The following is a 25,383-nucleotide window of genomic DNA, read 5'->3' on the forward strand; positions in this document are numbered from 1 at the left end:
CCTTAATATGTCATGCATTGCGTCAAGCCACACTCTAAATGGAGCAAACGTACTTCAATGTCTGTTCCAAGAACGTTTTGGGGAAGTGTGGCGTCCAGTACAAACCGCCATGGGATTCTCTCCAGAACATTCAGGTAGACTCAGATATTTGTACCCTACTGAATGACACCTTGGTTTTCAAAGGGTGATAGGAATCACTGGTTTAAGAGGATTTTTAGGAATATTGCACTTATTTGGCTTCCAAGTGTATTTTAATGATCATCCTTTATTTAATAGATTTCGTACAAGTGGACAGGAGAACTATACAGATTATCATTAAACATGAATACAAATAAAAAAAACGAAGCGCTCAGTGTTGTACCATCCCCTATATATCCTTCTAATACATACAATAATCAGACCCGATGACTTGATTCTCTTAGTAGGTATATTACTGCACACTGTGCCTCATAGGAGGGGTCCAGGACTATCAATACACGTCCCTTTCTAGGAAACATCACTGATGTGCCCTTCTTTGGGAGAGGTGTCTTATGAACTCAAAAAGTACTGCATAGCTCTTATGACAATTCCCTCTATCAAAATAAAATGTGTGCTTTGTTTTACGAAGCCTGTCTTGTAAACCATCCATCCTCACTGCATGCGGCAACATGCCAGAGTCAATGTCAGTTGAAGAGCTGAAGAAAGATAATGTCATTTAGGTAACTGCCAGACAGTCTGGCTGTTTCCCCTCTCAGTGCGTTGCTAAGCAGGGTCTTTCTTGGTTGACCCCTAGTTGTCTGGAGTCAGTTCAAGCAGATAGACCGGGTTAAACGGCAATTTGCAGGTTGTGATGGTGCGGGCGGACGTGTCACTGCGCCCTAGTAAGGATGGTCTGGCAGCGGGGGCAGGGGCAGTCTGGAGAGCTTGAAGTGTACCGCCGGCACCTCGGGCACCGGGCCATGGAGGTGGGCACTGCCGCTACTTGGTAAGCACTGTCCTCACGGATAACCCCACCTGATTGGACAGAGCGAAAATGTTACTAGGGGCTATGATTAGGGAGGTTAAAAGGTCATATTCATTAGTGCACACCAGACACCATATTAAAACGTTTCTTACTCGACAAGTTAAGGTTTGGTGTATAGTGAACACCAACCATGTTACTGTATGACCCCTAAAATACTTGGCTGTTTTGAACAGACCATGATTGCGTTAAACTGACAGCCCAATTTTGATATTCTTTACACTAATTGGTGTTGACCAATCACATCAGCTCTTGTTTTTTTAGAGCTGATCTGATTCATCAAAAGACCAATTAGTGAAAACAAAGTTCAGAATTGGGCTGCCTATAAAAAAAAAGAAGCCTAAGGCAAAGATTCAATCAGATCAAGTGTTAACTGGCGATAGTAGACACCAGAATTGACTTAGATACTGATACCAGGTTTAGTATCACAATGCGAAAAAAGGCATATTAGCCAAAGTCAGAGAAACTGCTCTGTTTATTATCACATTAGATTGTTTTAGAAAGACAGCCATGTATGCATTAATAAATCAACTACACAATCAAACTACAATGGTAATAATTTATTTGAACGATAAGTCACGATGTAGCCTAGGCTTATTCACAATACAGGTGAATGAATGCATATTCAATAAGTGTATGCATGCACTGAGCTATCGAGTTTGTTTTGGCTGATTTCATGGTGCTACAGATTACAAATAATTTGGCCTCCCTTAATAAAAAAAAGTAAATAATAGCCAATCAGCATTGAGAAACTGAGTGAGCTCAACTGTGAATGGTTCTGGCACACCAAAACAAAAGTTTAAAGGGAAACCAGTTTGGACTTGGCTTCACATCAACCCAAACTTCATTGGCAGAAAAAAATGTAATTGTTGCCCTCTGGTGGCTAGCTAGCTAAAATTGGACATTTCCTAAATTAGCCATTGACGGATATAGGGAGTTGGATTTGTGGTTTTACTTCATTTTAAGTACTGGCCAATGAATATAACGGCAAATCTAATCCAACCATAAATTCATACATTGTGCCTCTGGCCTGGCCAGGTAGCCTAGGACAACAAAAACTAAGTGTGTACAGTCTGACAGAGTCATAAACCATTTTGGCAACATGAGGATGACATTTGCGTTTCTCTACTAGTAGAGTGAGTCAACTGTGTTTTTTCTACTTACGCACACACACAAATAAGTACCATGGACAGCCATGTGATCTCTTAAGTTGATTGGACTAAATTGTTTTTGGAATCTTTTAGTTATCACTGCATTAGACTAAAGCACAAGTTATTTGATGATGTTGAAACGTTCACAAAGCATTTAGCTGAAATGGTGCTGGAATAGTGGAGTCAGCTCCTGTTTTCTTTGACTTGCGGTAACTCTCCATGGTTCTAAATCAATAGTTATTTAGTAGTCGGAAATGTTAACTTGCTTTACCATGCTGTATGCTTTGTGGACTAAACCAGACAATATGCTTTGTGGACTAAACTGGACAATATGCTTTGTGGACTAAACCGGACAATATGCTTTGTGGACTAAACCGGACAATATGCTTTGTGGACTAAACCGGACAATATGCTTTGTGGACTAAACCGGACAATATGCTTTGTGGACTAAACCGGACAATATGCTTTGTGGACTAAACCGGACAATATGCTTTGTGGACTAAACCGGACAATATGCTTTGTGGACTAAACCGGACAATATGCTTTGTGGACTAAACCGGACAATATGCTTTGTGGACTAAACCGGACAATATGCTTTGTGGACTAAACCGGACAATATGCTTTGTGGACTAAACCGGACAATATGCTTTGTGGACTAAACCGGACAATATGCTTTGTGGACTAAACCGGACAATATGCTTTGTGGACTAAACCGGACAATATGCTTTGTGGACTAAACCGGACAATATGCTTTGTGGACTAAACCGGACAATATGCTTTGTGGACTAAACCGGACAATATGCTTTGTGGACTAAACCGGACAATATGCTTTGTGGACTAAACCGGACAATATGCTTTGTGGACTAAACCGGACAATATGCTTTGTGGACTAAACCGGACAATATGCTTTGTGGACTAAACCGGACAATATGCTTTGTGGACTAAACCGGATGTTGCTCTCTGGTTTTGTGATGAAACAAAGGTGTGGCTGAATTTATTCTGTCTCTTATAGTCTCTGACTTAGGCCTATATTATCACAGTGGGGAGGCATATGAACTAACAGGTTCTAGAGCAAACAATGCAATCACAACACACAGGTTGTAATCAGGGATGTAGTGGTAAAAAAAAGGAGCAGGGGTAAACTAAAGAGAAGACGAACAACCACCGATATAAACCAAAACATTTTTAGAACTGTATTGTTTGATTGCATTTTCATGCAGGTCTATTGGGAAGGCCTAATGTAATATCACGTTCATGTTCTTAGTATCTCATGTAATTCAGTTCTGTATTGTAAACATCTAAAGTGCACCCGTATAAAAAGCCCTTAGTTGAATCTAAAATGTTGTAGTCTATACTGCCCTACCAAGCAAAAAGGCAGTAACTGTTTATTTGGTCAAAAATTAGTTATGTCATTTTTGCTAAATTAAATGCATGCTTAAATATGTGGACAAGTATCCTGCTTCTATTGTGTTCTGGAGAAAAGCAGTAACTGTGAAACCAAGGTAAATAAAAGCCTTTTCTCAGTTCCACGCTATGAGCAGTTACTGCCTTTTTGCTTGGAAGGGCAGTATACCCATTTGAAGATGAACTTGTTATTGTGTTTGTTAAGATTAGATTCTCTGGTGACCACATTTACATTTCAGGGGACCCCACCAACCAAGTTTGGGAACCACTGTAACCTCTGTTTGCTTCCTGCATTGCAGCCTGCCTCAGCCTCACATTGTTTGTGTCACTATCTGTAAAGCAGTTTTATATTTCAATCAATTTTAGGTTCCACAGGCTGTCCCAACACAATGACATTAAAGTGCATTCTAACAGTAAAAGTTTACTCTAAAATATTGGATTCTATACCCATTTAAAGTTATTAATATGTTTGATCATTTCAACTTTAGGGGACCCCGTATGAATCCCCGACCCCAAGTTTGGGAACCACTGTACTACTAACCCCTCTCTGCTTGTATCCGATCTGTGTCTCCTGCACCCAAGAAAGCAAAGTTAACTGAACTAAATGACTATCGCCCCGTAGCACTAACTTCTGTCACCATGAAGAGCTTTGAGAGACTAGTCAAGGATCATGTCACCTCTAACTTAGGCCGTCATTGTAAATCACAATTTGATCTTAAGTAATATATAATATGCCATTTAGCAGACGCTTTTATCCAAAGCGACTTACAGTCATGTGTGCATACATTCTACGTATGGGTGGTCCCGGGAATCGAACCCACTACCCTGGCGTTACAAGCGCCATGCTCTACCAACTAAGCTACAGAAGTGACTTGCCTAGTTAAATAAAGGTTACACATAACTTACCTGACACCCTAGACCCACTTCAATTTGTTTACAGCCCTGGTGAGGGCCCTGAATAATAAAACTGTCACCCAATGTCAACAAAACAAAGGAGCTGATTGTGGACTTCAGGACACAGCAGAGGGAGCACCCCCTATCCACATCGACAGGACAGCAGTGGAGGTGGAAAGCTTCAATTTCCTCAGAGTACACATCACTGACAAACTGAAATCCCAAGGCCATCAGACTGTTAAACAGCCATCACTAGCACAGAGGCTGCTGCTGCCTTACATAGACTTGAAATCACTGGTCACTTTAATAATGTTTACACATTTTTGCATTACTCATCTCATATGTACAGTGGGCGGGGGGGGAAGTATTTAGTCAGCCACCAATCCACCATAATATGCAAATAAATTCATTTCTGGAATTTTTTTCTCTCATTTTGTCTGTCATAGTTGAAGTGTACCTATGATGAAAATTACAGGCCTCATCTTTTTAAGTGGGAGAACTTGCACAATTGGTGGCTGACTAAATACTTTTTTGCCCCACTGTATGTACTATTTTTAGTCTATGCCGCTCTGACATTGCTCATCCAAATATTTATATATTCTTAATTCCATTCCTTTACTTTAGATGTGTATATTGTTGTGAAATGGTTAGATATTACTGCACTGTTAGAAACAGTAGCATTTCGCTAAACACGTATGTGACCAATAAAATTTGCCACTTAGAATTATCAGCCCACCGAGTGAAGCATGAGATTGAACTTCACTCAACTTTCTAGAGCATTGGTAACCAAAAAGGTAAATGCTTTTTCACAAAAAAAAGGTGTAAACAGTGTTTACCCTCCACTACATCACTGGTTGTAATATGGCTTTTTAGTTTTTATTTCTGGCTTGGCTTCCCGTGTGATGTGACACTTCTGGAAAGTAACAGAAATTATAGTACCGAACCCTTTTCATATTCTAGTTTCAAAAAGTACATAAGTTTCAGGATACCGTTCAACACTAGTCTGAGGTGTAAAAGCCAATTCCGGGTTGGCGATCCAGAGGCTCCGTAAGGTGGGTGTGATTCAATTTCTGAGTCTCTGGAGCCTAATCTCTGTGCGCCTCCCAAAAATTGTAACAATGTAGAGGGCTCCTTATAGCTCCGTATGTACATGATTAGTTGGTTAGACGGTGGGGGCAGATGATTAGACGGTGGGGGCAGTAGGTCCTGTATAAACGCAATATAGGTGTAGGCCTAAAAGGTAAATCCGACACCTGCAGTGGCTGTACAGAATTTACTGCGATGCAGCCTCCGTAGAAGTAGTCAGAGCATTCATACTTCTCGAGTTTCCCTGAGCAGAGATGTTGTGAAGGAAGTTGTCAAGAAGGTGAGTGTTTATACAGGACCTCCTGCCCCACCTACCATCAACTGTGTCAAACCCTCCTTACGGAGCCTCCGGATTGCATTGCTAGAGCAAGTATGAATTGGCTATTAACTGTGTTGGAGCTGTCAAACTGGTGAGCAGCTTATCTTGATCAGTGTCATGAAGCCACATCCACCACACTCGCGTTAGAAGTTCAGAATGGGAAAGTCTAGGCTATATAGAAATGAACCTCAAATAAAAAAAATCCTTAAACTAAATCATGAGGATTTGCATCATAATAAAGGTGTAGATTACATCTTACATTCCAGTGTTCAAACTTGTAAACAAGGCTGCATGTGATTTCTTAATGTGACTCCGTGTAGCCAATGGAAAGGAGCTGCTTGTGGATTTGACAGCTCTAACGCAGTTCTACCTCCTACACTGCCAAAACAACCGCTAAAGCGGATATGATTGTATATAAAAACATTTTTAAAAGTAACCTTTATTTAACTAGGCAAGCCAGTTAAGAACAAATTCTTATTTACAATGACGGCCTACCCCGTCCAAACCCGGACGACGTTGGGCCAATTGTGCGCCGCCCTATGCGACTCCCAATCATGCCCGGATGTGATGCAGCTTGGATTCAAACCAGGGACTGCAGTGACGTCTCTTGCACTGACATGCAGTGTCTTAGACGGCTGCACCACTCGGGGGCCCTATAGAACCCAGAGTTTCATTTTGGATTCAGCTACTACAGCATTGTAAATGTACTAGTGTTAGCTTAGCTGGGACTCACCCTCAAGGTTGATGAGGAAACTGCCGTTGCTGATGAGGGCATCAGCGGGCAGGTCTCTGGGCAGGGCGCTAGTCAGGGTTGTCTGCGATGACATCATCAGCTCTGTTAGCTGAGAGCAAGAGGAAGTAGGTTCGACTTGGAGAGACTGAGAAAGAGAGATTAGATAGGTAAAGTTTGTGGTAGCCAACTTGCAGTCGCTTTTCTGAGACCTGAAAGACCGTCCCTTCCATACAACGACATCTCAGCCGTTTGTGGTATAGTGTTTATGAGGAGGACATCAGAGAGCGCATTCTGCCCCCTTACCTCAATGAGTTCAAACAGTAGGCCAGGCTCAATCTCTATGGTCAGCTCATACTCGGCTGCATTGCGTCCTGGGATAGAGGACAGGAAGGAATCCCTGATAGCGCATGCCCCCTCCACGGCTTCCTCCAATCCCGGCCTCCGCCACACAGGACTGCTCTTAATCCAGCCACTCCTGAACAGGGTCTCCCCCTCTGAAGATAGAGACTTTCAGAGTCACTGAGACACACACACACACACAGACACACACAGACACACACACACACACACACAAACACACCAGGCCATACCGTTATGTCCTGGGGCGTGTAAGTAGACCTCTTCGGCCAGGTGAGGTAGGATAGGAGCGATGGAGCGCGTCACTCCGTCCAGAATCTCCTCTAGAACCGTCTGACAGGACCGCCGACCCAACGAGTCCTCAGGATCACAGTACAGCCTGGGAGAGGGAGAGAGTAACAGACTATTAATAGTGCCATATAGTAGCAATGACATTAGTCATTATAGTGTTGTCAAGTGTAACAGAGTAGGAGTAGACAATGTAATAACAATAGCAGTGGTAGCAGTATTTAGCAAGAGTATCAGTACCTGTCCTTGATGATGCTGAAGTAGAACTTGGAGAGGTCTCTGGTGATGAAGGCTTGGAGCAGGCGGATGGCCCTGCCTGCACCAAAATCATTGTAGGCATCTGTCATCTTCATACTGTAGTTCCGTAGAAGGTGCAGTAGGTACTGGTCGATGTAGTGCATTTCTTTAGGGTCCACTGCCTGAGTACGAGGGTCAAAACCCTGCAGATTCCCTAGCAAGAACTTCAGGGTATTCCTCAACTAGAACGAGACGAGGGAGAGCTTTCACAGCGGAGTGGAGAAGCAGGTAACGAGACTTCTACACAGACAGACTGACAGACCCAGATAGTAGACACAATGACACTCACCTTATTGATGCTGTCTCTGGCTGAGTTGAGCACGTTGGGGCCGATCTGGACCTCAGAGAAGACGTTGGACTCTGCCACCCACCAACGCAACACATCCACTCCATAGGCAGGAGACACACTGGGGTCCTGGGAGAAATAGAGGGAAAGAGATAGAGTGGGGTAGGGTGAAAGCCTTTAAGGACTAACACTGTTGACCACCCCGGGAGTGTGTGTATGTTTCTCCAGAAAGGTTAGGTCTCATCCACAGCCTCTCACCTCCCCCCCGTGGATGACTGTATCGGGGTCTACTACGTTGCCTAAAGACTTGGACATCTTCTCTCCTTTCTCGCTTATCACAAAGTCATGTATCATCAGAGCCCTGAGAGAGAAAGAGAGAGATAGTCATGCATCATCAGAGCCCTGAGAGAGAAAGTTATGAATACAGATTCTTCTCTGGGTTTCTTACGGACACATTTACAACAAGCACACATAGATATAAAAAGTATTTCACTGACTTGTAGGGAGCCCTTTTCTGCACGGCAACACTGGTGAGCAGAGAGGACTGGAACCATCCACCTATCTGGTCCTTTCCCTCCACATACACATCAGCCCTCGAGTCTGACGAGAGAGAGCGCGAGCGGAAAAACGTGTTTAGTTCTTTGCAGTGTTTTGTTCTTAACCAATTCATGCAAACAGAGAAGAAAGGCAGATTGTTAGTATCAGGGGAACGTCACTGACTCTGTCCACAAGAGGTAGGACAAGTCTAGAGGGACAGAGACCACAGCCACTGGTAGTGAGGACATTGAGACAATGCATGACAAGTATACCAAGATAGTGCAACCATGCCTTGATCAATGCCCTGCGTGAAAGTAGTAGCGACAGACATTCCACCTTGGCCAGCCTTGGGAGAGACAGTACAGAAACGTTACATGGCGAGGCAGCCTTCCAAAGCCACGGGGTACTGTAGAGGTTAGAGAGAGGCTTAGAGACCGTAGTGCTCCTGTCTTAGACAATAGCACAGGTACAGCCACCAGGCTTTCAGGGGGAGATCCTCCCTTGCTGCCAAAGAGAGAGACTGCTGACTAAACAGAGAGCACAGTCAGGGAGTGAATCTTATAGATAACCAATCTTTAAGGTGCTCAGCTCCCAAACAAGGTGCTCAGAGTCCTACAAGCTGAGGAGAGAAGGGGAGGAGAGCAGGAGAGAGAGAGGGGGGTAGTGAGAGAAAGAAACAGAAATCAATAGAAAAACAGAAATATAGAGAAGAGATGGAGAGGAAGTAAGAGGGATGAGTAGAAGAAGGGGGGAAGGAGGGATGAGTAGAAGACGGGGGAAGGAGGGATGAGTAGAAGACGGGGGAAGGAGGGATGAGTAGAAGACGGGGGGAAGGAGGGATGAGTAGAAGACGGGGGAAGGAGGGATGAGTAGAAGAGGGGGAAGGAGGGATGAGTAGAAGAGGGGGAAGGGGGATGAGTAGAAGAGGGGGGTTGAGTAGAAGAGGAGGGAGGGGGATGAGTAGAAGAGGAGGGAGGGGGATGAGTAGAAGAGGGGGAGGGGGATGAGTAGAAGAGGAGGGAGGGGGATGAGTAGAAGAGGGGGAGGGGGATGAGTAGAAGAGGGGGAGGGGGATGAGTAGAAGAGGGGGAGGGGGATGAGTAGAAGAGGGGGAGGGGGATGAGTAGAAGAGGGGGGAAGGGGGAGATGAGTAGAAGAGGGGTCTGGGGGTTATTAACCTGGCACCAGGGGTTTGCGTAGGGAGGAAGGGAGCCAGCTGAGCCGTGACTCAGAGTCAGTGCCACTCTCCTCCTTCATTTCTGAAAACACAACACAACCACTCACATGGACAACATGGGTAAACCTTGGGAAATTGTGTATGTTGGATGTCAGTCTTGCCAAATGCCACAACAAGAACAATATCCAAACAAATGAAAGTCTTCCTTATTATCTGACTATAGAACACTTCAGTAAGGTGTGTTCCAGAGAGGGATAAAGCTAATGGCTGATGTACGAGGACTACACACGCTTCATATATATGAGATAGAAGTCATTTCTAATGCATAAACAAATCACCATGTGCCAGAGAGAGATAGCGTCACCAGGCAGTTTGTACAGTATTCAATAACTGGTTAGTGCAGTAAGTTGTGATTTAGCTAGGCCTAGCTAAGAAAACAACCTTCAGACACAGCCTTGAATTCTAAGAAAACACAAGTGTAATCGCTAGTGTAAGAATACTTGGCAGATGTCGTACGTAGCTTCGCCAGGTTAGCTAAACACAGAGCCTCACCTTCAAGAACAGCAGCCCAGGAGGTTCCACTGTCAAACCAGATGTCCAACACATCATCTCCACGCTCGTAGTCTGTTACCTCTCCTGCTTTACTCTGACAAACACACACATACGTTAACCTTCACACACACAAGGTGCTAAAATCCTCTTTTAATCATACAACCATATTCACCGACTTGTGAGTGAAAGTGCTGCGGTGACTCACCTTCTTGAGCACCTCTGGTGGCAGTAGAGATTCCAGGGGCAGCTCCCACCAGCAGTCACTGCCCTTCTCTAAGAACAGCTGGGTCACGTGGGATACAGTGTGCCTTTAGGGGGAGAGACCAGGGGTCAGAGCGGGGTGGCGTTGTGTGTGTGTGTGTGTGTGTGTGTGTGTGTGTGTGTATGTTTGTGGGTGTGTAGTTACTTGTTAATGAGAGGCTCTCCTGTCTCCTTGTGGTAGAACACAGGTATAGGCACACCCCAGCTCCTCTGGCGTGAGATACACCAGTACGGTCTTCTGTCTAGGTGGGCCAACAGACTGCCCCTCGCCGATTCTGGGATCACACGCACCTTAGCCAGCACTTCCTACACACAGTCAGAAAGACACAACTAAATGTTTTAGTCAAATATTCTCTCTTTTTGGGCTTCTTGCAGTCTAAAAAAATGATTTGTAATTATGTTCCGTTCCCCCTGACCATCCGCTGAAGAAGAAAAAAATCATCCCGCAGCTGAATTTAGTTGATCCCTGCTCTATAAGAAGAATCATTCTCAGTTTCTAAGAGTCTAACTTACTGAGTAGGACCTGTTCTAAGTGTATGCGAGTGAGAATCATCACCTGTTTGAAAGAATCCCTCTCAATGTATCGCAGTGAGAACAGAGTCATCTCTGGGGGTGATAGACAGACTTTAAGAGATGTACAACGTGGGATCAAAAGACAGATACTGGTGGACAAGGAGCCTCTCCTCAGGAAACACGAGGGTGGAGAGGAGCCTCTCCTCAGGAAACACGAGGGTGGAGAGGAGCCTCTCCTCAGGAAACACGAGGGTGGAGAGGAGCCTCTCCTCAGGAAACACGAGGGTGGAGAGGAGCCTCTCCTCAGGAAACACGAGGGTGGAGAGGAGCCTCTCCTCAGGAAACACGAGGGTGGAGAGGAGCCTCTCCTCAGGAAACACAAGGGTGGAGAGGAGCCTCTCCTCAGGAAACACAAGGGTGGAGAGGAGCCTCTCCTCAGGAAACACAAGGGTGGAGAGGAGCCTCTCCTCAGGAAACACAAGGGTGGCCTGGCGAGGGATTAAATCCATGGCTAGTGCCTCCCACATAGGCAGGGGAAAAACCAGTGCTGACTTTGGGGGACATGAGGGCCAGAACATGGCTAATGGTCTGAATGTTTTCTTCTCAAGATTTGAATCAGACATCTTCGTGTCGGAAGTAAAACAAATGGAAGCATCATTACAAATGTTTGAGGGAGTTATTGTTCAACAGTCTGAAGTTGTTCAGGGGATGTAACACATACAAAAGCCCAGGCCCAGACAAAATGAGTGGACATGTGTTAAAGCACTGTGCTGAACAATTGGCTGGTGTTTTTACAGACATTTTCCAATCCTCACTCAACCAGCAACAACTTCAGTGTTGTGGAAAAAAACCTATAATTATATCAATTCCTAAAGCATCTAATCCCTCTGTGCTGAATGACTATTGCCCTGTCGCCTTGACATCATTAGTTATGAAATGCCTTGAGAAAATTGTGAAAAGTCATATTCTCAGTGTCACCCAGAAGCTCCAACACATTTCAGTTTGCCGATCAGCCTAGCAGAGGAGTTGATGATGCCATTCTTACCCTCCTTAACATGGTCTATAGACATCTAGAAGGTGCCAAATCCCATGTCAGGGTTCTGTTTGTTGACTTTTCTTCTGCCTTCAACACCAGCCTTACATTCTGGCACAGAGACTCATTCGGGACTTCTCCTTAGACGGGGGTCTGGTTTTGTGGCTGTTGGACTTCCTGAGCCAACGCTCACAGCGAGACAAAATAGGTCCCCATGTGTCAGATATACGCAATACCAACACAGGCTCTCCTCAGGGATGTGTTTTGCCCCCACTCCCGTACATCTTGTACACTAATAGTTGTACTAGTTCCCATACTGACAGACACCTCGTTAAGTTCGCTGATGACACTGCCTTGATCAGCCTGTTGCATGATGATGAGGAACATCATGGCCCAGGGTCCTAGGTGACTTTGTAGAGTGGTGTGAGGAATCACACTTGGTCCTCAATACCAACAAGACCAAAGAGATGTACGCTTCCTGAAGTCTATGCACAACACCTACCTCTGCAACATCTATCAGAGGTCAGAACATAGAGATTGTAGAGGAATATAAATATCTGGGTGTTTTTTTGGACAATAAGCTTCAGTGGAGTAAATGTACAGACCTGATCTACAAAAAGAGCCAACAAAGACTGTACTTTCTAAAAATGTTGGGTTCTTTTAATGTCGACTCTACTATACTGACTCTGTTTTACAAATCCTTTATTGAGAGTATTTGAACTTTTTGTATTGTTTGTTGGTTTGGCAATGCCACTGTCAGCCAGAGAAACATGCTGAGAAGGATTATTACCACAGACAGGCCTGGATGAGATCTTTAAGGTCAGGGCCCTCCGTAAGGCTCACAAATGATATTAGACCCAAGCCACCCCCTGTACCTGGACTTTTAATTACTCCCCTCTGGGCTGGTATAGGGCACCCCTCGGCAGGAAAAATAGAACGAGACAATAATTTGTGCCAGGTGTGATATCCCTCCTAAATAGCTCGGGCGAATGTTCCCATTGACCCCGTTAAGACTAGCCTGCTGGCCTTTTCTTCTTTAAAAAAAAATATATTTTTAAAAATGTTTTATTTCTTATTTCTTACTATTATTATTTTTATTGGTGTGTAAATGTTATGTTGTTTTGTCAATCGTGTTTTGTATTTAAACGCCACTTTGAATGTGTACATGACACTGCAACAGACTTTCCCCATGGGGACAATAACGTCAGTAAGTAAGTAAGTAAGAGTGATCCCCAGTGTGTGATTCCTACCTTGGCCTTGTCTTTGAGGCTGGCGATGTCAATGAACCACTGTTTGCTGGGTCTGATGACTACAGGCTCTTTACTCCTCCAGTCGTACGGGTAACTGTGGACACACTCCTCCTCCTTCACTAGAGAACCGACAGCCTTCAGCATGGAGATCACTGACATGCACACAAAACACACACAAAAGCTTGTACAAAGAGAGCAAGAAGTTGAACTAGAGAATAAAAGTTAAGCATTATCCTCCCTGTCTCTCTCACAGTTTCATCCTACCTGCATCGTTGCCCTCCCCCATCACAGACAGACTCTGTAGCTCAGGCCCAGCCAGCTCAGTGAACCTGCCTTCCTCATCCACGATACACTCCTAGAACAGAGGAAACACACACACAGCCATACAGATTAGGGGTGGGTAATTGAAATTATTTTACTATTTCGAATAATATCATGACGGAGTCTAAATTCTCATTGTTATATAAAGAGTTACACAAAAAAATTATAGACTATTGACCAATCAGAACGACACAAATGCACATGGCAGAGGTAAACAGAGGCCATGCTGCTTTTCTTCAGTAGTTTGGTGTTTCTGGTGAGTGTTTTGCGTTGATCTGTGTCAGGTATTGTAGAAACTCTTAGATGAGCACCTGTAATTGCTATTTGAAGTGGGGCAATAGCAATGTAATGCACCATTATAAAAACTACACTCAAAAGTTTGCAGTTTCATTAAATTAGGAATTTAAAATGTAGTGGTTATTAAACTCTTTGGTATATCATTGCAAGTAAAAATGTCACAAGGATAATGTAATTTAGACAAAGCTTTTTCATTGTTAAAATAGTCCTGAAATTGGTTCACTCTGAAAATGAACACCCACTCAGGTAATCGAATACTAACATTAACCCCAGGAAGAGCTAATGAGAATCCTTAATAGAAATACAAACCGTGCCCATCTCTAGGACAGATGTCATTGGAAGTTCATGAAGACTTTTAGCCTGGAAGCCAAAATGTTTTTGAAGTTAACCAACTGATATTGTTCTGTCAATCCCATTGATATATTAGTAAAGGAACGCACCACTGATAGTTTAAAGTGAGAGGCCACACTGTAGTCCTCCATCCCATGGGCAGGAGCTGTGTGAACCAATCCCGTTCCTTTGCCCATGGTCACAAAATTAGCTGGAAGCAATGGAACCTCCTTCCTGGGAATGGTGGGATGCTGGCAGACTCCTCCCTCAAGTTCTGTACCTGGAGGTGGGGATGGGAAGAGAAAGTGACAGAGTGGCATGACAATGTTTGTTTGTGTCTGTCTGTCTGTCTGTCTGTCTGTCTGTCTGTCTGTCTGTCTGTCTGTCTGTCCAGTTTACCTGTGAAAGTGCCCACAGTCTCCAGCTCTGTGCTCAGCAGTGTTGCCAGGCTGGAAACACGCTCAGTGGCCACTAGGAGGAGCTGTGAGCTGTCTCTCCTCTTCACTACTGAGTACCTGTGTGTGAGATATTAAAACACATTTACAAAAGGTGGGAGTTATACCGTATAGTACTGAAGGTGCATGTAGGTGTGTGAGGGGATGTCTGTTGACAGTAGCACTTACTGGGCATTGGGCATAAAGCAGACAGCCTGGTTGGCTGGGATGGTCCATGGTTGGGTGGTCCAGACCAACACAGAAATGCTGCCCAACTCCCCTACAGCTTCCGCCATCTTAGGGGGCAAGGTGGCCAGGGCGAAGGTGGCATAGATTGCTTTGCTCACGTGCTGTGGGTTATACTCCAACTCTGCCTCCGCAAGAGCTGTCCTGGGGGGGAGAGAGAGCGCGAGAGAGAGAAAATTAGAGGTAAAGAGGAGGAGAATGAAAGGAGGGGTGGGGGGAGACGCAGCAGAGATACACTACATGGCCAAAATAATGTGGACACCTGTTCGCTGAACATCTCATTCCAAGACCATGGGCATTAATATAGAGTTGATCCCCCCCTTTGCTGCTATAACAGCCTCCACTCTTCTGGGAAGGTTTTCCACTAGTTGTTGGAACATTGCTGCGGGGACTTGCTTCCATTCACCAACAAGAGTTTTAGTGAGGTCAGGTACTGATGTTGTGCGATTAGGCCTGGCTCGCAGTCGGCGTTCCAATTCATCCCAAAGGTGTTTGATAGGGTTCAGGTCAGGGTTCTGTGCAGGTCAGTCAAGTTCTTCCACACCAATCTCAACAAACCATTTCTGTATGGACTTCGCTTTGTGCACGGGAGCATTGTCATGCTGAAACAGGAAAGGGCCTTTCCCAAATTGTTGCCACAAAGTTGGAAGCACAGAATCATCAAGAATGTCATTGTTTGCTGTAGCATTAAGATTGACCTTAACTAGAACTAAGGGGCCTAGCCCAAACCACAAAAAAACAGCCTTGAATAACAGCCTCAACATTATTCTTCCATCACCAAACTTTACAGTTGGCACTATGCTGACATCTGCCAGGAGCATGCCATTGGTGGATTCGGAAAATAGCTGAATCCACTAATTTGAAGGGCCGTTTACAATCTTTTCTATGGAGGAATAATTGTCTATGGAGATTTGTCTGTCAGAATGTCAAATGCTGAAGCGTGATTCATTACTCCAGAGAATGTGTTTCCACTGCTCCAGAGTCCAACGGCGGCAAGATTTACATCATCCCAGCTGATGCTTGACATTGCACATGGTGATCATAGTTACTGATCAATTCATTTATAATTTTTGTTATCCGTTTTAAAAACTTTTTTATTTTAGTACTCATGTACGATATCCTAACCGCCATCGATAAAATACAGTACTGTGCAGCCATCTTCATTGACTTGGCCAAGGCTTTCAACTGTGTCAAACACCACATTCTTATCGGCAGACTCAATAGTCTTGGCTTCTCAAATGACTGCCTCTCCTGGTTCACCAACTACTTCTCAGATAGAGTTCAGCGTGTCAAATCGGAGGGTCTGTTGTCTGGACCTCTGGCAGTCTATGGGGGTGCCACAGGGTTCAATTCTCGGGCCGACTTCTCTCTCTCTGTAGATATCAATGATGTCGCTCTTGCTTCTGGTGATTCTCTGATCCACCTCTACGCAGACGACACCATTCTGTATACATCTGGCCCTTTTTGGAGACTGTGCTAAAAAATAAATAAAACGAGCTTCAACGCCATACAACACTCAACAACTACAACAACATGGCCTCCAACTCCATTTAACTGCTAGTAAAACTAAGTGCATGCTCTTCAACAAATTGCTGCCCACACACTCCCGCCCGACTAGCATCATTACTCTGGAAGGTTCTGACCTAGAATATGTGGACAAATACAAATACCTAGGTGTCTGGTTAGACTGTAAACTCTCCTTCCAAACTCACATTAAGCATCTCCAATCCAAAATTAAATCTAGAATCGGCTTCCTATTGCCCAACAAAGCATCGATCACTCATGCTGCCAAACATACCCTCGTAAAACAGACTATCCTACTGATCCTCGACTTCGGCAATGTAATTTACAAAATAGCCTTCAACACTCTACTCAGCAAACTGGATGTAGTCTATCACAGTGCCATCCGTTTTGACACCAAAGCCCCATATACTACCCAACACTGCGACCTGTATGCTCTCGCTACATATTCGTCGCCAAACCCACTGGCTTCAGGTCATCTATAAGTCTTTTCTAGGTAAAGCCCCGCCTTATCTCAGCTCACTGGTCACCATAGCAACACCCACCCGTAGCACGCGCTCCAGCAGGTATATTGCACTGGTCATCCCCAAAGCCAACACTTACTTTGGCCACCTTTCCTTCCAGGTCTCTGCTGGCAATGACTGGAACGAATTGCAAAAATCACTGAAGCTGAAGTCTTACATATCCCTCTCTAACTTTAAGCATCAGCTATCTGAGTAGCTTACCTATCACTGTACCTGTACACAGCCAATCTGTAAATAGCACACCTGACTACCTCATCCCCATATTATTATTTGCCCTCTTGCACCCCAGTATCTCTACTTGCACATCATCATCTGCACATCTATCACTCCAGTATTAATGCTAAATTGTAATTATTTTCACCTCGAGGGCCTATTTATTGCCTTACCTCCCTACTCTTCTACAGATCTATGGATGTTTCTATTTTTATTTTATTTTGTGTTATTGACTGTACGTTTGTTCATGTGCAACTCTGTGTTTTTGTTTTTGTCGCACTGCTTCGCTTCATCTTCATGGGCGGCAGGTAGCCTAGTGATTAGAGTGTTGGACTTGTAACCGAAAGGTTGCAAGATCGAATCCCAGAGCTGACAAGGTAAAAATCTGTTTTTCTGCCCCTGAACGAGGCAGTTAACCCACTGTTCCTAGGCCGTCATTGAAATTAAGAATTTGTTCTTAACTGACTTGCCTAGTTAAATAAAGGTAAAACAAAATAAAAATCTTGGCCAGGTCGCAGTTGTAAATGAGAACATGTTCTCAACTGGCCTACCTGGTTAAATAAAAATAGAATTAGTATAGTTTTTTTGTGGTGTGGTTTACATATCAGCCCATGGGCTACAGACCACACCTGCACACCGTATTTTTAGTTAAATGTTTTTATCTGTATTGTTGACGATAAGTTGTTTTTTCTGTGCAAATAAATTAAACATAAACCTATTAGGCTTGGCCATGGAAACCTATTTCATGAAGCTCCTGACGAACAGTCCTTATGCTGACGCTGCTTCCCGAGGCAGTTTGGAACTCGGTAGTGAGTGTTGCAACCGAGGACAGATGCTTTTTACGCACTATGCGCTTCAGTACTCGGCAGTCCCGTTCTGTGAGCTTGTGTGTTCTACCACTTCGCGGCTGAGCCGTTGTTGCTCCTAGACGTTTTCACTTCACAATAACAGCGCTTACAATTGACCGGGGCTGCTCTAGCAGGGCAGACATTTGACAAACTAACTTGTTGGAAAGGTGCCACTTTGAAAGTAACTGAGCTCTTCAGTACGGGCCATTCTACATCCAATCTCTGTCTATATTACATGGCTGTGTGCTCATTTGTAAACACTGGGTGAAAGGTAGCCTAGTGGTCAGAGCGTTGGTCTAGTAACCGGAAGGTTGCTAGATCAAATCCCAGAGCTGACAAGGTAAAATTTGTTTTTCTGCCCCTGAACAAGGCAGTTAACCCACTGTTCCTAGGCCGTCAATGTAAATAAGAATTTGTTCTTAACTGACTTGCCTAGTTAAATAAATAAAATACACCTGTCAGCAATGGGTGTGGCTGAAATAGCCAAATCCACTAATTTGAAGGGGTATCCACATACACTACATGGCCAAAAGTATGTGGAAGAGCTATGTAGCAGAGACTATATCCAGAAGCCACTAAGTGCTGCCTACCTGGAGGAAGGAGACCAGAAAACTGGCTTGTAGTCCTGGTAGATCAGACCCTAGAAATTACAACACAAGAACAAACAGTTAGCTCCTGGGGGAGAGAGAGCGAGCAAGCGAAAGAATGAGTGTCAGATCTTCTGGAGAGGCAGGCTGACCCAAATTGATAGAATATATCCCACCTTGCTGTGCATGTCCTGGAAGACCTTAAGCTGAGCTGCCTCATAAGTCCCATCAAAGGTGTAGTAGCACTTATCCCAGTCCGCCATCACACCCCAGCGCTGGAAGGCAGCGCGCTGACGAGCGATCGCCCCCTCCGCAAACTCCCGAGCTGGAGAGCAGAGGGACCACAGTTCATCAACAGACACACACACAGCTAATTCTGGTCTCACACATACACAGTGGGATATCAGATTCTATTAAATCAATAGGCAGAGCTGTTTTTGTGTTTCAGTGAACCACAGTCATGTGATGAGTAATTTTGTCTGAGACCTGAATATTTGTGTAAGCTCCAAAAGCGAATGCCTACGCTTTTAACAGCCTACACTTTCAGCTCAATAGGCTAACATGATCCTTGCTAGGTCTCGCTGGTGACCTGGGTTTGATACCTAGTCAGTTCTATCCATCTACAATAAGTGACTAGTAATGTATCAGCTGTCTGTTCCCTGCCCCACTGACCTTTCTGTCTTATCTGCAGAGGGCTCAGTCCACTGGTTCCCAGCTCTCCCAGTGCCTTCAGCTCAATGGGCAGCCCATGGCAGTCCCAGCCTGGGACATAGTGAACCTGTTTCCCCCTCAGCATCTCAAAGCGGTTCTGGATGTCTTTGAGAATCTGGAACACACAACACCAAAGAATCATTATGATAAAGGCCTTGTCTTGCCAGTGAGAGCCATCAAGGATTAATCTCTGTTCTGGGTTCAAGTCCAGTTGAGAAATATTGTACAGCTGGATTCTCTGCTAAATGACTAAAATGTCAAATGTAGCAAATAACAACACCTTATTAAGGGCATGTCCCACATGTGGGTCCCCATTGGCGTATGGGGGGCCATCGTGGAGACAGTATTCCTTCTTGGCCTTCCTCTCTCTCTGCCATGAGTAGAGTTCTGCAAAGCCACACTCCTAGACACAGACAGAATCAATACACTGACATATTACTGTCAAGTCTATAGTCATAACACAGGCACAGAGCTGAATTTCAGACACAGTCTCATTGAGAAAGGTTAGTTAGTTAGCTAACCAAAATGAGTATTGCAGTGGTTAGTAAACCTCTTGTTTGTTTATCTGACATTCTTTAGCAATCGGTCACACACACCCGTTTCGAAACATGTGGCCCACTGGTAAGCTATCTAGTTAGTATGACATTAGCATGCTAGACTAGAGCACTCGTCTTACCTGTTGTATCTGTACCTCCCGGTCTATGAGATTCTGTCCGGTTAGTTTCATGGGGAATTCAGTACGGGGAAGCAACACACTGTCGCGGTACGGCCCGGCACCCTGGGCGGCTGCAGGGTGAACCGTACCTTCGGTGGAGCTGACATTTTGACAACGGCTGGTGTTGAAGGAGAGTGCGGGGTGGAGAAGGGCGCCTCTCCGAACACTCGTTCCCCATCTCGCTACGCTCTGGCTCACTGCTGAAATGCGGCACAGCAGCATGGAGAGGCAAACACTTCGTACTATTCTACCTACCAAAATTCTAAAACAGGTTTGTTGTTGTGATCGATATGATTGCGACCTCTTAGAGCATTGGATCGCTTTTTTCTTGTTTTCCGGAAGTACTGGACGTAACACACTACTACGGACACTGTGAAAGGACAAATTAGTTCTCTTCTTCGATTAGGTTCAACGGTTGTTGGCATCCAATAAATGTTGCATTACCGCCACCTACTAAACTGGAGTATAACTCCCTTATACTTTGCTTAAATTTGTCTTTTTTTATATATAAAATGTAAAAAAAAAAAATACCCTACCATCTAACACTACACAAACAAAAATAATAATAAATGCCATACTCCACTATTTAAATGCATTTAGTCCTACTTCAGGCCAACAGCCCGAAAGGATGGACACAACCACTTGACACACCCTGTGTCTCGCACACACAAATACCTCTCCGCAGCTGCAACCACAACCTCTATTTTCTGCGACTTACGTTCCATCCCTGTTGTACAGTTGATAACCATTACTATAAATGACAAAAGTCCAATCTTACTGAAACATATATCACTTGTTGGCCCATCCCTCTGTACTGGTACAGATCTACTACTCACACCACTCCTCTCAGGATCCCTCCCTCTGTACTGGTACAGATCTACTACTCACACCACTCCTCTCAGGATCCCTCCCTCTGTACTGGTACAGATCTACTACTCACACCACTCCTCTCAGGATCCCTCCCTCTGTACTGGTACAGATCTACTACTCACACCACTCCTCTCAGATCCCTCCCCCTTGACCAAATCTTTTTCTACTTTCTTCACTGCCTCAGCATATGACAACTTCTGTACTACTCTATCCCTGGAAACCTCAACCTGCCTCTCTCGCATGGGACATTTCTGATCCCCAGCCCCATGGGCACCCCTACAATTAACACATACCACTACTTTCCCCAATGTTACACATTCCTTTGTCTCATGCCCTTCTGCACTCTTCTCACACCTAGGAACCTCCCTCCTACAGACTGCTGCCACATGCCCCTAAGCTTGACACCTGTAACAACGTAATGTAGTCGGCATAAAAACTCATACAGGATCATTTATATATCCTAACATCACTGTTGGGCAAAGACTCAACAAAACTCAAAAGAACAGACAATGATTTCTGTTTCTCCACACATGCCACCCTGTCTGCGTCGCACCAAACGACAAGCATCACAAACACCGGGAATCTTCCCCTTCAGTTGGTCAGCTTTCACATTTACCGCTACCCCAGTAATGACTCCTTTCAATGGCGCCTTATTTTTGAGAGCAAAACAATTCACATCTCTTGCCCCCTTTCATTTAACACAGAGCGCCTGCTCCCTCTGACCAGCAGAAATACATACAAATGATGACAATACAACTTTTGGTTACCCTCACCAATTCCACAGCCACCAACTCTGTTTTCATTGACCCTGAAACCTCAAATGGATCAGCCAATAGGCAAGGGTCCACTTTTTCCAAAAACTTCACAGACTAATCTTTATCCCGACCCTCCGTGCAAGCCTCGGGCCCCGACAACTTCCTTACACCTACCACCTCCAATACTTCGCCCTCACTCACTTCTCCTCCTGTCCAACTCTCTCCGCTTAAACTTTCTACCATTCTTCTTTAACAAACCATCTTTTTTTCCCATCATTTGACTGACCCAAGCTCACCCTCTTCCTCCCTCTCTCTCACTCTTTTTCCCTCCATTCCTCCTCCATATTCCAAGTATTACTCTCCTTGTGATAAGACTGCACTTCTCCTGACAAACATCTTGTTCTTGCATTGCCAAGGGACGCCATTTAACCGGCTGTCACAATCTCCATACAATCAGCACGAACCCCTCAGGATGTAGCTCTCAACAGTGCATCGAACATGTAAAGGTCAAATTAGTTGTCATTGTGGTAGATAGTTCATATTTACCGCTAGACCCGTTTTTGTGTAAAACATTTATTTGACATTTATCATCAGGATATAACATAATAGCCAATATTTTCAACATCATCAACTACCTATAGGCCTAGTGTAGAAAATGCCCCCATTATGTTCAGGGAGGACAACAGGTGATAAACTCTGAGGAGAGATCATAATAGTATCAAGCTCTTCAAATTATAAACTTGTGAATTAATAGGCATATTCACTGACCGTGATATATAGGCCTAAAAAAGACAGCGATTAAAAACACAAAGGTTATTATTTGAATTGCTGACAGTAAATCAAAGACGCTGTAAAGCACGTGTCAACCTCAGTTCGCACCTCCCTTGTATTTGATTGTTGAAATAGAGTCGCTACACTAATTAGCAAGGAACTCCCCTCACCTGGTTGTCTATGTCCTAATTGAAAGGCCAGGACCAAGTTTTAGAAACCATGTTTTATGGGAGGCTTGGGGTAAATTGTAGGTTTCCATTGGAGGGGCAAACTAGACAGGTGGTTATGGGGACGAACCCTGTTGACCTGAAGTGACAATCAGTGGGGGTATAAAATCCCCTGGATTTACACTCTACTCATTTACCGTGATTGGGGAAAATAGTCATAGACAGACAGGTTACGCTACTCACCTAATTGAGGCTAAGAAAGAACCTGACAACATGACTAAAATGGTGATCACTTACATTGGCTTCCTTCTCCTTGCCATGCAGTTATCACAAGTAAGATTATTTTTTTTCTGAAATGATTTGCAATGTTTGATTTGTGAAATGTACACACTTTATTTAATTACACTGACGTTAGGCCTATCCAACATTCTGGGGAGTAGGCTAGGTATTCTGAAAGGTCAAATAGCATAGGCTATTCCATATAGTTTACAAATAGACTCGTTCTCAGTGACACGCTTATGATGACGTGGATAATTGGCCTCGGGTGTTTCCTGTCTGACTAGAATGTTTAATCCAACTTGCCTTTAATAATTTGAGACGAGCGCAATGTCAAACGGTAATGCTTTCAGATACCGAATCCAAGATATAAAGGCAATTTATGGGGAAAACTGCCTCTTTCATAAGGTGATGGCACGTAATTGTGAATTCTCAAATAAACATATTGCCTGCCATAGGGTAACTTCACTTTTTTTGCGTTTTTAAATTGGTCGGACGAAAGTGAGATTTAAATTGGGATAATGTTTTTTTTTCTATACGTGAAATGTGTTGCCACTGACGCGTCCCTATGCTCATGTTTCAGGTCTTTTCACAAAACATTAGGCGTAGGCCTACAACAAGGTCCCCGGCGATGACTGTGAACACTACCAAAGTTAACGGCGGCGCACGTTCCAATATGACTAAGGTACCCGATGTTGTCACTACCACCAACATCACCATTCCCAAAGGAGCCTGCGTGTCCTTGCAGTCCAGTGCGTTTACGCTGCTCATTCTCATGTTGGCGGGCTCGCTCCTACAGGGCCGCTTATAGGGTTCATTTGCACTAAACACACTGCCACGAATACAATCGGCGGAACAGAACACCTTTCTACTGATGGGAATTATTTGGCTCACACCTCCCCGGCTATTTCAACCCAGTATAGGCAGGCATACACTCCCTGCTTACTGGCCCTATGGTATGGTCCCCTCAATGGCAGCAGGCCATGAGGATGTACTGAACTCTGCTTTTTGACTCTGTTGGTTCCAGTGTCCAGACAGCAGGCTGTCGTTTTGGACTGTTTTGTAACTTCTGAAGCTAAATGTTTGCTGTGCCTGGGGAAATCAACTGCATATGTTGGTTGAGATGCGTTCTGTAATTAATTTAACCTATTTTTGTCTTCTCTCTGGCACTTGAGTCCAAGCTCCAATCTGGGTTTGAACCAGTGACCATCTGAACACAACTGCCTCTCACTGTTAACCAGCTAGTCACTTCACACTTGCTATTTCTACTCCTGAAACTGCAATGTATACTTGGTCAAAGGATTGATATACTCCTGTGATTTGTAGAATAGCTACATTTTATATGTTAAGTTCTCGACTTTTGATTTTAACTGTTAAGCGGTAATGTAATATGCTTAGATTTATTTTGTATTGCCAGATTTAATAAAGCTAAGACATTTACAATTAATATTCAATGTTGTACAATAAAATGAATAACACTACTACCTGTCAATTCTGAAACTTGTTTACTGTCAAATGGAAGTCCATACTTTAGCATGGTGTACAAATAAGACTTGAGCACTTTTTCCCATCAACTAAAATTACTTTTGGTCTTTGGCTGGCTGTGAGTAGACTCTTGTGGCTGATGGCTCAAGCTTTATTTTCGTGACACTTTGACTGTAGGTCTACATAAAGGCTGCTACGCAACATGGCCAGAAGTATGTAGACAAACCTTCAAATTGGTGGATTGGCTAGTTCAGCCACCATGCATGCAGTCTTACTAAAAAAAACAACTTGGCAGCAGAATGACCTGTACTGAAGAGCTCAGTGACTTTGAATGTGGCACTGTCCTTGGATACCACCTTGCCGATAAGTCTTCATTTTCTTTCCTACTATAGCTGCCCTGATTAAGTGTAATGGTGGCGCTGAAATGTCTAAAAGCAACAATGGCTCAGTGTTAGGCCACACAGAATGGGCTTTCTACACGGCACACAGCGTGTAGAAATCATCTGTTTCACCAGGGTTTCAAAATTTAATTTTTAATTATTCGGGAAATGAGAAGTTGTCTGTAAAGGCAATTTATAAAGAAAGGATGACCCTTAACCTACTGGAGAACCATTTTGGCTTTAAGTATAATTTCTGCATGAGTGAAGCTTTTAGTGAGGTTTAAAGCATTCATATTTAATTTTAGCCCCCAACACACATAAATAGGCACATGTAATTTTGTCTGGCTTAGGATTCCAAATAACTTTTATTGCTCATATGATTAAAGGAGTCTGGAGTAGGCAGCACCATTAAACTGTTATAGGACTAAAGAGTTCATAAATGTGATTCCCCCATTAATAGACAAGTCGTACTTTATCGAACACCTCTCCATGGTTGCAGAATCATTTCAATTTTTGCAAACTTTCTATTGAAATTGATTATGGTATGTTCTTTAATATTTTGAGATTTTAATACCAAGTATGTCTACTTCACCACCCATTTTATTAGTAAATGCTGTTTTTAACAAACCAATACATATTTACTCTTCTCATTAGGTTTTCAGAAAGGCTAGAAAAGTGATCTAGATCTTCCATGAGACTGCAGGGATCCAGTTTGCGTTCTTAAGAAAACTTGAGTCATCGGCATACATTGACATTTGTTTTTATCGCCTGGATTTCTAACCCCTTAATGTTCT

The 25,383-nt window shown here is 43.9% G+C and overlaps 1 protein-coding gene and 1 long non-coding RNA gene across 3 annotated transcripts; one reads left to right on the forward strand and one right to left on the reverse strand.

The window, feature by feature from the left end:
- Positions 1-245: 245 nt before the first annotated feature.
- iars2 (isoleucyl-tRNA synthetase 2, mitochondrial) lies at positions 246-20,269 on the reverse strand. Of its 2 annotated transcripts, XM_035742568.2 has the most exons (22): positions 19,847-20,269; positions 19,451-19,573; positions 19,132-19,285; positions 18,636-18,784; positions 18,463-18,512; positions 14,710-14,910; positions 14,486-14,601; positions 14,197-14,366; positions 13,403-13,493; positions 13,139-13,290; positions 10,488-10,648; positions 10,287-10,389; positions 10,082-10,175; positions 9,531-9,611; positions 8,313-8,415; positions 8,074-8,176; positions 7,819-7,944; positions 7,473-7,711; positions 7,178-7,323; positions 6,891-7,081; positions 6,588-6,732; positions 246-993 (listed from the first exon to the last, which is right to left on the reverse strand). In XM_035742568.2, exons 1-22 carry the CDS (start codon positions 20,105-20,107, stop codon positions 848-850), a joined length of 3,105 nt encoding a protein of 1,034 aa, XP_035598461.1. In that variant the 5' UTR covers positions 20,108-20,269; the 3' UTR covers positions 246-847. The 2 variants fall into 2 exon arrangements, with proteins under 2 accessions (XP_035598461.1, XP_035598462.1); XM_035742569.2 differs by lacking the exon at positions 9,531-9,611.
- A 2,191-nt stretch (positions 20,270-22,460) lies between these two features.
- On the forward strand, positions 22,461-24,205 carry LOC118362027 (uncharacterized). The gene is made up of 2 exons (XR_004821127.2): positions 22,461-22,781; positions 23,308-24,205. It is a non-coding gene; the product is annotated as an uncharacterized LOC118362027 (long non-coding RNA).
- The last annotated feature ends 1,178 nt before the right edge of the window (positions 24,206-25,383 follow it).

The sequence above is a fragment of the Oncorhynchus keta genome, chromosome 29, assembly GCF_023373465.1.
Source record: "Oncorhynchus keta strain PuntledgeMale-10-30-2019 chromosome 29, Oket_V2, whole genome shotgun sequence".
Classification (NCBI taxonomy): domain Eukaryota; kingdom Metazoa; phylum Chordata; class Actinopteri; order Salmoniformes; family Salmonidae; genus Oncorhynchus; species Oncorhynchus keta.

Excerpts from the sequence above, each read along its gene's own strand:
- iars2 (XM_035742568.2), bottom strand. The coding sequence starts at position 20,107 with ATGCTGCTGTGCCGCATTTCAGCAGTGAGCCAGAGCGTAGCGAGATGG. Across the intron at positions 13,291-13,402 it reads GGGGGAGGGCAACGATGCAG|TGATCTCCATGCTGAAGGCT; the intron begins GTAGGATGAAAC and ends TGTGCATGTCAG. Across the intron at positions 7,945-8,073 it reads CAGTCATCCACGGGGGGGAG|GACCCCAGTGTGTCTCCTGC; the intron begins GTGAGAGGCTGT and ends TATTTCTCCCAG.